Source organism: Carettochelys insculpta, chromosome 1 (genome assembly GCF_033958435.1).
Source record: "Carettochelys insculpta isolate YL-2023 chromosome 1, ASM3395843v1, whole genome shotgun sequence".
NCBI classification, from domain to species: Eukaryota; Metazoa; Chordata; order Testudines; family Carettochelyidae; genus Carettochelys; species Carettochelys insculpta.
Genome location: NC_134137.1, coordinates 276,613,904 through 276,625,912, shown reverse-complemented (window position 1 = coordinate 276,625,912; position 12,009 = coordinate 276,613,904). Strand labels below are relative to the sequence as shown.

Genomic DNA, 12,009 nt, shown 5'->3' with positions numbered 1-12,009 from the left:
AAATAATAATAATAATAATAATAATAATAATAAAATATCACCTCTTTATTCTCTGTTATAAATTACTATTGCCTGGTCACCCTGGTTGTCTTTTCCCATCAGACATTTGGTGGTAAATAGCACAAGTATAATTTAGGCTTGGAGTTAAAGAGCTATGCTCCAAACATATAGTGAATGGGGTTTTTTCGGAGCATTCCAGCTGTGTAACTCTCATGAAGTGTTCTCAGAAAAGCCCCATGGGACCCAGTTAACTAGGCCTATCTAAGGTTTGCCTTGGTGAAGCATCTTCCTGTCTACTGCCCTCCATGCTTTCTCCTTCTTGTTTAACTGTCATTGTGCTCTGCTGTTCATCCACGGAGATGACCCCTCCTCACAGATATTCCTGTTCCCTTTGTGCTCACCGCTCTTTGGCTGGATTTCTGCAATGGAAGGTAAAAGTGGAGAACCAGTATGACTTCCAGGACATGGCCAGCATGGTAGCGATGGCCAAAACCTACGCCACCACCGAGGCATTCATCGATTCCAAGTATGATATCCGAATCCAGAAAATCGGCAACAATTACAAAGCTTACATGTGAGTGTGTGGTCTTATGGCTGGGGTCGGGGGGACTGTATCTGGAAAGAGATATTTTTATGACTGTGATTTAATGAGTGTCTGGAGTAGGTGGCTGATTTAAATTCCTTGAAGAACAGCCCTGGTGTGCTTTCACCTCTCCCCTACACTAAGCCATCTGGCCGCAGGTAACTCCTCCACAACTCACCATCAGTGCCTTATTCCCAGGCTGTAAATCTGTCTTTACCTGTCCTCAAACCCAGCCTGGGACAGGTACCAGGGTATAAGCTTTACTCCCCTATTATTGCACTAACTGGCTTTCTAAAAGGTCCCCTCTCTCCTAACCATTTAGGCAAATCCTTCATCTCTCAGCGCCCTCTAGTGGGAGCAGTAACCACAGTCTTTCCATTTCAAATTAAATGTTAAAAGCAAAGGGTGGTGGGGAGAGGGAGATTACGGTACCGCTTTGCATGTGCCACTTTGACATGAACCAGAGTCAACACATTGTATTTTACTATGTTACTGACCTGCACCTGCTTTCTCCCTTTATACCTATCCCAAGAAATTACTCGTAATAGCGCAGTGAGATAACACCATTACAGTAAAACCCTGCCACTGAAATAGAGTGGTGCGAGGTCATTATTATTTTGTCTCTAAGGGGTAGCTGTGTAGCTTCACAAAAAGCAAGCAGTCCTCTAGCACCTTAAAGGCTAACAATACCCATGAAAGCTCATTACCGAATAAATAAACTTGTTAGTCTTTAACAGGGCTTTTATTCTGCCAAAGCACCACAGAACGGCATTCTGGCACCTTTTTTCCTGGTGCTGCCATTTTTAAAAGGCAGCTGAGCAGCTTTGAGCTGCATGTGGCTCCTTAAAGAGCTATTTGCAGCTCCCACCAATTCCTCTCTCTTCCAGCTCCCAGTGCCCTGCCATGCTGAAAGAGGACTCAGTTTAATTGGTTTAAGCCAGTTAAATTGAGTGTTATTTCAGCACAGCAGGACACTGGGAGCTGCCCCTGCTGGAGGCCTGGGGAAGCTGCACAGCTGCAGTGAAGAAGGGATGGCCCACTGAAAGAGCAGTTCACAGAGCTCTGAGTCCTGGGTAAAGTGAGTGAATTCTGGGTTTGGGGAGTGGAGTTTGGGGCTCAGGGGGAGTTAAACAGTATGGGGGCAGGAGGAAGAGGTTTGGGGCTGTGGGGAGTGTTAAGTCTCCTGAGGTGGTGGGTGCAGTTTGGGGCTGTGAGGGGGGTTAAGACCCTGGGGCTGGGAGGGATGGTTTGGGGCTGTTTGAGGGGGTTAAGCTGCCTGGGGGCCAGAGGGGGGAAGTTTGGGGCTGTGAGGGAGGTTAAGCCCTCTAGGCTTGGGAGGGTGAGTAGTTTGGGGCTTGAGTTCCATTACCATTTTTTCTAGGAAAAAAAGCCACTGGTCTTTAAGGTGCTACAGGCCTGCTTGTCATTTATTGTTTGTATTGGGGTAATGCCTAGAAGCCCCAGTCATAGACCACGTCCCCACTGAACAAACACCGAACACAAAGACAATTTCTAACCCAGACAATTTGCAATCTGAAGTGGGTCCAGGCAGGCCGATGCAGGAGTACAAGGCAACAATGAGCAGCACAGGTCAGCAAGATCAGTAAATGTCAGCACACGTGCAGCTTTGCCAGGGTCAGGGGTTTTGTAGAAATCTGGCAAAGGAAAGTTTGGAGAAGGGATGTGAAGGTGGATTGTGTACTAGTTTTGCAGGTGCTTACAGTACACTCCGCCCATGCGTTAGGAGAAGGCTGGAGAAAGCACAAAGGTGCTTGTTTGAACAAGTAACTAATAGGCAAAGAAATCTGGCATCATCAGACCAATCAGAGATGGGATCTGACATCTTGAGTTAGAGGAGTTAATATGAGCATGCAGCATAAAGGGTAGGTGGAGACTGCAGGATCTGCTTAGATTGTGACAAGCTGGGAGTGTTGTGGCCCCTGCAGCAACTCCAGAATGAAGAGAAGTGCCACCAAGTCTCATGCTATTTTTAGCCCTCTTCCCAACTAAGACCATCTACGTACATCGCAGTGGCTCATTTGGTTGTCACAATGACTGCAGGAATAGTGAAAGGGTCAGAAAAGGGGAAACTTGTGAATTCACTACAAGCCTCTGACAAAAATTACAAAGCACGCCTCCCAAGCTCCAGTAGTGTTTTGATGTCAGTTAAAAATGAAATTGTATAAATAGATAATTTCATTTCTCTTCTCTCCAAACCAACTGAACAAGAAAAGTCAAATAATTAGGCAAATCAAGAAATATAGGCTGAACCTCTCTAGTTCAGCACATTCTCATCTGGCAATGTCCGTGGTTTGGCATGATTTTAGTTAGCCAGATGTCCACTCATCATGGGTATGGCCAAGTTTCCCATGGTCCCATAAAGTTTGTTCACAGTCACGGATCCTGGCTCTCAATGTTCTGAGATGTTATTTAGCTGTAATTTACCGCTAAATGTCTTCTAAGAGCCCAGTGAGCAGTGGAAGTGTTGGTAATGCTGCTAGACAATACTGCCCTCTTTTGGTTGGACAAATTCTCTTGTTCAACACTGGTCAGGTCCTGAAGGTGCCGGACTAGAGAGGTTCAACCTGTAGTTGCTCTTATGAAGCTGTAGAATTCTAGATAAAGTAGATGGGTCTAGCAGTGTGCACTTAAGGTAACCAGATAGACAAAATATTGTCATGCACCATTTAGCTCTGGCATTATTGTTATTCAAGGATCTCTGTTCCCAAAATCCCAGGCTGGAGCCATGCTGCTAACACAGTTATATGAGACAAACAAATTTATGTCCTCAATTACTTGGCAATTAGAACTACCCAAAATCCCTGGCCAGCATCCAAGCACAGAGGCAATTAAATAAATCAGAAAGAGCTCTGGCCACATTCTTCATGGGTATGACTTCATAAGACACACAATTACTTTGTGAGGAAGCATTGAGAAAAAAAATAGCTTTAAAGCTGAACCAGTCTATTATATTACCATCACCTAATTTTTCTGGGGTGCTGTATCAGGAAAAAACTGACTCAAATAATTTAAAAAAAGATGTTCAAATGCCCTTTATAGTTCTCTGCCCCAGTGACCCACCTTAGCAAATCAAGGAGGAGAAGCAGTACTATGTGACAAAGGTGAACAATCACACTAATAGTTCATCCCACGTGACAGCAATTTGGCAAGCCATTTTTTGCTAAATAAAATTGCTTCCCATGAAAGGTTACAAATGAAATGGTTACAAATAGGGAAGAGATCAGTGAAAATCAAAGCCAGTGCATGAAGAGAGGAAAAGGTCAAATTCATTGAATAAGTTGTTTGCTACAAAAGTTCCTTTGTCCTGTTCATGGAGTCAGTACTGGAAACAAGTTTGAGATATCTGTGCAGCCAGTCTCTGTTACTCATTGTTCCCTATGAAAGGTACCTGGTAGTGGATTTTTTTCCCAATGCTAGACTGAAAATACTTTTTCTATGGGATAAACAAGTCCATTCGATATCATCTGATAGAGGTGAGGGATCCTGCCACTGACAATTGTGCCCCTTGAAAGTGTTTCAAGTTGGGTACTCAAAAAAAGAACGCATCCAAAACCACTGGGCTCTCTGGAACATCTCGGCCTTTAAGACTGCTTTACCATCAGAGAGAGGACTCTCTTGGGCTGAGTGTGATGAAATCAGTACCTGTGTTTTCTTGCCACCCACACATACAAAAACTCAACAACCCTTTTCCTCCTGACTGAGGACTGTGGAGACAATTCTCTCTCTGGAATTTGTCTACTCTGCTGTCAGGGCATGACAAAGGGAGATGCCATCTCACACATCTTTTCCCCTTCCAGCCCATGACTGAGACTGAGTTCAGTTCCCATTAACTTTTGTGGAGTTGCTCCAGATTTGCAATGATGGTGAACACCTGCCTAGCATATAACTAAAACAAACCTGAAAACAATAGATAAGTAGCCATTTAGCACATGCCTATGATTCTACTGAATAGGTTTTTGGAAGACCTCGTAATGCTGGTGAACTGCATAAGACTCAAATAATAATTGTACATCAGGGAAAGCAACTGAAAGAAGTGGCCAAAATTATACCAGCCTCCCAGCCAATGGGATGGGATGTTTGTCATGTATTTTAAAGCTTGCAGCCTGAGAGTCACATTGGCATGGCAGCTGCTTCTGAATCCCCCAGGTTGGTAGCAGCAGTTGCTGAGAATACACCTTGCCTCTGCATTTAACATGAAAGGTTTCTTTTAGACCTCATTCACAAGGTTAATGCTTTCGTCCCCTTGCAGCAGAATGACTGCTGTAGACTCTGCATGGGGCTCCAGCTTGTGATCCTCCAGCAACTGAGCTATTATAGAATGGAATGGCCCACTTCTGAGATGGTGGTTCATGCAGTGAACATATTACACCAATGCTTGAGGGTCTGCACTGTCTACTACTTCATTTGCAGGTGAAATCTCAGGTGTTTGCCTTGACCTATAAAGCCCTATATGGTCTGGGTCCCTTTTATTCGAGAGGTCACCTCTTTGTTTGACCACCATGGCAGTTAGGATCACTGAAGATATTCAAGCTAAGAACATCTGGCAGGAAGAAAAGAGGTCTGGTGGCAGGACTTTCTCAGTCAGGGCCCTTGACTGTCACATTCACTTTCCACGTTGGTTTGCCAAAACCTTAATTCGTTGCCATGCTGGCAAGATCACCTGCTCTACCATACTGGCAAGGGAGTGAAAGTGATGAAGGTTGCAGGGGAGTTTATGGCAACAGTCAAGAGGGCTTTTGAGAAAGTCTATTTTTAAGATGTTATGGAAGTATTTTATATTTGACTGAAAAATCTGCTATGTTCTACCTGAAGCATCTGGACTAGACCATCAAGTTGGCTCAAACAGTCCAAACTAATTAACCAACCACAGCAGCAAAGCTAACACACATTGTATCACAAGATAGGAGAGCCACTTTCTTGATGTGGTACGTGTCTGTTTGCATTCCATATCCCAAAAGCTTTTCAGCACTGACAGTCCGTCTTTGTGTTACTAATCTGAATATGGGAGTTCTCATCACTGATGAGATTTTAGTAACAAAGAGGAAGTTATGGAAGTTATGAGATTTTGTGTGTCATCAGTTGCTCCAGGGCACTTTTCTGAACCCAGCTACTACAAATAAAGAGCAGATTCCACTGGTGAACTGGGAAAGGCAGTCCCAGGAAGGCAAGTCATTTCAGGAAACAGAAGGAAAGAGAGCCTGAGAGTTGAACACTATCCTTAGGTAGTGCAAAAAGGCTCAGGAGCTTCAGTGAGAGAGAGGGTTCTGTTGCTTGGAGAAAAGGGCTGGAAGGGGAATGGTTTTGAAAACACGACAGGAAGATTTAAGTGTGTGATAACTATAAGTAGAGCATGTGATAATATCTTACAACTAATACAACACTTTCCTCCGCAGATCCTAGTCTAAACCATACTCAAGAATCACCTCACCCCTTCTGAATGAGCTCACAGGAGCCATTTAACAGTTTGCAGCAATATTATGTATTAGGTTAGACCAGGAAATGAACAAAGAGACTATGCCTATTTGAAACAGTTCTGGTGAAATTTTAGGTGGGCAAAAAGTAATGACCCAAGTTTGACTTTAACAAGGACATCAGGTTTAATGTCTCTGCTCTTGTCAAAAGGGTCTTGGGATCTTTAATTACCAAAAATGAGCAGGACTTCTCTTCTGCATTTCTCTGAAAAGATTGTGTTAGCAGCAATCAGCATCTCCCAGCACAAGGCTTCAATAGCGGAGCAGGCTGGTACAGGGAAAAGAGTGCTACTGACTGAATCAGTATGCTGCAGCATACAGGTGCTGGGTGTATCCCATTAATGTATGGACCCTGTGCAGCTTGAGAGATCTGGCAGAATTACAGCACAAGGTGCAATCGAGGCAAGCTGTCTAAAGAATGCCTTCTTCCTTAAGTGCAAAGACCTGAATGAGCTCAGCACCTGACTGACTGACCAAGAGAGAGCTGAGAATTTTACCAGCAGCAGCATCTTCTGTTCAAATTAACAGCCAGTTATGAAGAAGGAGATTTGAACCATTTTTCAACTCTAAAATGCCTTCAGGGGGAATTGGTGGGTGGACCCGAGTGCAGGTGAGCCATTGTAGTGAAGAAAGAGGGAACAGACAGACTTTTCAGTAGAATCCAACCTCAGAGAGATCCACGTTTGACTTTTACGTAGTTTTATTCAGTCACATCTTTGCCAGAAGAATAACTGCTGGGGCTTAGCTTCTACAGTGCAGAGCATGAGGTTAATTATCCATGAGAGGTTTTACAGTCATCTCGGCTTTCCCGGACCTGGAGTGGAAAAGGAGAAAAGAGTTCAAGAACTTGCTACAAATCATCCACCGAGATGCAGGCTAAGGATGCCTCAAGGTGTTCAAAAACAATAAGTCCTGTGGCACCTTATAGACTAACAGATATTTTGGAGCATAAGCTTTCGTGGGCAAAATCTGCTTCATTGGATGCTTATGCTCCAAAATATCTGTTATTCTATAAGGTGACACAGGACTTTTATTGTGTTTTGAAGATACAGACTAACTCACCTACGCTTCTGATACTTGTCAAGGTGTTCAGTTCCTTGATCCTAGTTTGAGTCTCTCATGAGGCTATGGCTACATTGTACCTGTAACTCAAAATAACTTATGCAATTTGAGTTAACTTATTTTGAACTTGGTGCCATCCACATGGCACCAAATTCAAAATAAGCAGCTATTTTGAAATTTCCACTACCATTCGTATGACAAGCGGTACCGGGACCAGAATACCGCGCTCTGGGTTTAGCTGTGGAGTTGCGATTTTGAGATACAAAATAGCAACTATAGTGTAGCTGTAGCCTCATTTACTGGATGATCAGAATTTGTTGGGAGCACTGTGGATTGTAGGGCTATATCTACACAGCAGTGTTCTTCCTGAAGAAGCTATGCCAGAGGAGGTATTCCAGAAGAGCTTATTCTGAAATAGCGCAGCTACAGACAAAATGTATATTAAAATAGCCCTCAGCTATTTCAAAATACAGTGTCTATGCACATAGAGCCTATTTCAAAATAAAGCCATTGGCTGCACTATGGCTTATTTCAAAATAGGCTTTAATCTCTGACTATACAGCCCTATTTTGAATAGCTATTTTGAAATTAGCACCATTTCTCATGGAATGAGGTTTACTAATTTTGAAATAAGCCTACTGCTATTTCAAAATTATTTTGAAATAGTGGTTTGCATTGTGTAGACGCTCACATGGTTATTTCGAAATAGCGGCTCTTATTTCAAAATAACTTTGCTGTGTAGACGTACCTGAGGAGTTGGAAAAGATACCCTGCTGAATTACCCATATCCCCCCCTACAAGTTGAGACTGGTGCAAAAATTACCTCTTTTGAGGGGTTGGTTTGTTATCCTGTGACTGGTTCGTTTTTCCAGGAGGACGTCCATCTCTGGGAACTGGAAGGCAAACACAGGTTCTGCTATGCTGGAGCAGGTCGCAATGACAGAGAGGTAAGGAAATGAAGGAGGCCTTCAAACATCAAGGTATAAAGCTGACATTGAAACTACATCATGACTTAAGCACATGCTTCAAGTTAAGTGTGCTTAAGTGTTTTGGGGAATAGGGATGAACTTGAGCGTGTGCTTGGGCAAAACTGAGGGGTTGATAGTGCTGGCTAACTCCAAGCGTTATGATGAGAAATTGGGTGCAGATTTAACTCCCCTACCTACACATGCGTAAGTATATAAACTTCTACCAATGTGCTTAATTCTAACCTGCAGCACCTCTGCTAGTCCTAGCCCAGTTGTTCCTCTGCATGTCAGTGCTTCCTCATGAGCAGCCTCTGCTCGTCCACCTCTGGTCATGTTTTGAGCAAAAGCTGAGAATTCTGCTTCTCAAGAGAAATGAGATGAATGGGCAGCAGGTTTAAAACAAACAAAAGGAAGTATTTCTTCACACAGCGGCACAGTCAGCCAGTGGAACTCCTTGCCAGAGGACATTGCGAAGACCAGGATTTTAACAGGGTTCAGAAAAGAACTAGATCAATTCATGGAAGTTAGGTCCATCACTGGCTTTTAGCCAGGATAGGTAGGAAGGGTGTCCCGAGCCTCCGTTTGTCTGAGGCTGGAAATGGATGACAGGAGAGAGATCGCTTGATGATTAGCTGTTCTGTTCACTTCTCTGGGGCATTTGGCACTGTCCTCTGTCAGAAGACAGGATAGTGGGTTGGATGGACCTTTGGTCTGATCCAGTATGGCCGTTCTTATGTACTGAAAAGATGGTTGATAGGGACAAATATCCATTAAAAAACTTGGTGAGACCGCCAGCCCCATTTCATTTTTATCATAGCTGGATTTTGAACCCAGGCACGCTTGAATTTCCCTCCAGAATGCAGCTGGCTTCCAAGAAGCTGCTCTGTGGTACATGGTCAGCCTCCCATCACAGCTCCATGAGTGGCACTTGCTGTTTCTAGTGCACTAGCATGGGTAAACCTGCCTGATTCACAGTGTTGATCCCCAATATGCACCATGCAGTCCTTCTGTCCTTCTCCTCCACGCAGCTCTGGTGTGGGAAAGAGCCTGCTTACTAGAGTGAATGTATTGTCGCTTACAAGTTTCATATCCTTACACATGGTAGGGGCTGAAATAGCCTGCTATTGCCTTCTCTGAGGGTCTGTGTGGCTATGCTTTCTCTCCCCATTGGTGCAGGGAGTGGCAAGGCAGTATTTAGTAGTTGTATGAGCCATTTTCTTGCCTCACCCATCCACAGCTGTGTGTTCTTGCAAGTTCATCGTTAGACCATGAAGATCATGCTCAAAGTGCTCTGACTGCCTTCAAGAGCATTGGCTCTTTTCTCCTTCACCGTTAGGTGCCTGCATAGGTATTCGGCATAATGGACGGTTCGAATAGGAGAGGCAGAGCCCCCAGAGAATGGGTAGATGATATAGAAGATTGGTGCGGAGCTAGTCTCCAGAAACTAAGTCACTCTGTACTGGACAGGAAAGAAGGAAGGAAATAATGAGAGAGGTGTCAGACACCAATGGATGCTGAGCCTATGGTTGTTGTTGTTGATGATGATACATAGCTCTGAGACTGTCAGTGTTCTCCTGTTTCAATTTGCACCCTGCACAAGAGTCCTACTTGCAGATCTTTGAGATGTTTTGTGCTGAAATGTGCAAGACCACTGCACAGCTGCAAAGAAAGAAAACCAGCAAAGCACATTTCCCTGTCCTGTGCCAATATAGGGACAGCTGAGGGAGCATGGTTGCCCTCGTAATGCATCTCTTGTCATACCCTCTCCTCTTCCAATGCAGAGATAGCTGAGGGGGCACCCCATTGTACATGGCTCCCTCTTCTTGTCATGTTCCCATGCTAGGACAGCTGGAAGCAAGAGCTTCCATTAGAGAGCTCCTCCTTCTTCCACACTGACACAAGAGCATGAAAGAGTGAAATACCTGGGAAGCAATAATGTTAAATGCCAGGTGGAGGGATGACTGGGAATTGCTTGCAGGGTGGTGATGTACAGGAAGCAAATGCAAAAGCTGTGTGGGTGGGGTCTATATATTCAGAGATATCACGTCACAGAACAAAGGGGAAATAGCCACTCACTGGAGAGCTTCAATCCAGTTCTCCTCCAAGCCCAGAAGTGCCAATTCCACTGGGCATCTCAGTATCAGAAAGTTGTCAACAGGGAGGAAATCAGGGAAGAGCAATAAAAAGTTCAGGGACTTTCTTCTGAAGAAAGATCAAATGAATGAAATATTCAGAGCTTGGCTAAGTGACTCCTTGGTGGGGGAGACTTGAGGCGTCTAAATACTGGTGAGGGATAGAAATGATTTCATATGGTTCAAAGGGCTGTAACTGGGAGTAGGGAGTGGATGTGGAATGAAAGAAAATGTAGGTATTCATCGTACAAGACTTACTCTTTGCTCCAACTCCTGTAGGATAGAGGGTGGGGCGTCTAATCCTTATAACTCGTAGTTGCTGGGAAGATGGTTCCATTCACTTCCACAGGTAGCAGGTGTGGTGTCTGATTTTGGTGGGAGGCTGAGAAAGTTGGCACCCTACTAGGCTGGTGTCTTTTATTTTAATCCTTGAGCAGCCTGGTAATTCCCAGCCCTATGTCCGTGTGCTTCTGCAGGTACAAACTCTGGGTGGATTCCTGTGCCGAGATATTTGGAGGCCTCGATATTTGTGCAGTCAAAGCTGTCCACAGCAAAGATGGGAAGGACTATATCATTGAGGTGAGACCTTGAGTGACTGGCACGTACAGCTCCTTCATCCAAGTATGTCCACAAACACATGCCTTCCCATTTATGCCGACGTGCTCAGTCACATGTACTCTGAGCACACACTTTGCCTCTAGACCCAGTTGTTTTCTCCTCACAATGATCAGCATTATTTCACCTAATGCACACAGGCACTGACTGTGAATTGCCATCAAATTGCCAGATACCTGTGAATGACCTCCTGGGCTAATACGAAGCTTAGGAGTTCTGCTCAGGGATCAGTCATAACCAATACCACACGGGAACCCATGTGAACTGGATAGAGTAGAGTTGTAGGGAAGAGGACTAGGAGTTTGCATGAAGGAGCTTCAGTGTCTTAAGCAGGCCCTGAATGCACCCCTGATAATTGTTTGCCCAGCTTGAGTTTATTGAGTTGGATAAGCAAGACAAGCTCCCAAGAGAGCGTGTGGGTTCCAGAGGCTCATTGGCTGCACAAGCACAGGTAGAGAGAGCAAGTGTTCAGAGTGAGACCTCCCATGCTAGGGAGTTTGCCTGGGACTGAAAACATGATCTGGGTTATTGGAACAGGCTGGAGCATGAAAAGCTTTTTAGGAAGATCAAATTGGAACCATCCTGGGTATTACCAAATCTGGCAACTGAGCTAATGTCCTTCTGCTCCATGTGATGTGGCTGGAAGTGAGGGTCAGCCTCTGTCCTGTGGTGAACTTCTCCAGTACACCCCAGGCGGAGGAAGATGAGCAAGGCTGGCCTGCCGCTTTGCTCCAGGTTGTTGACAAATCAGAAAGCTATGCGTGGGAGAGCACTGCCACCAACAGAGGCTTGGGAAGCTGATGAGAACCACATGAGCCCTGCAGTGACTGCACATTCCAGTGTTGTGCATCTACTTCCCAGGAACCAGAGACCCATCAGAGGTCATGTCATGCAAGTGCCCTGCCAGCAATGACAACATTAGCTTACTCCTTCCAAATAGCAAAAGGGGGGGTGGGGTCATTCTGATTCCTCTGTGTGAGTGGCTAGCAGCTTCTGGTGGTGCGGCTCCTCTTCAAATCCCACCCCAGGGTACAGCCTTTAAACTCAACATGCGTCAGCTTCTGTGCGTGCGTGTGTGCGCCTGCCCATTTCCGGGGGCAGGTAAGCAGGTACACAGCACTGACTTTCTGAATGCACGGATGGCTGTGTGCGCGCGC

General features: G+C 44.9%; 1 protein-coding gene across 4 annotated transcripts in view; it reads left to right on the top strand.

The window, feature by feature from the left end:
- Positions 1 to 12,009, top strand: part of SYN3 (synapsin III) — a 262,176-nt gene that overhangs the window by 234,154 nt on the left and 16,013 nt on the right. For all 4 annotated transcript variants that reach the window (XM_075008116.1, XM_075008135.1, XM_075008124.1 and 1 more), the window contains 3 exons: positions 432 to 574; positions 8,010 to 8,084; positions 10,714 to 10,816. In XM_075008116.1, coding sequence (XP_074864217.1) covers positions 432 to 574; positions 8,010 to 8,084; positions 10,714 to 10,816 — 321 coding nt within the window. The remainder of the gene's footprint in view (positions 1 to 431; positions 575 to 8,009; positions 8,085 to 10,713; positions 10,817 to 12,009) is intronic.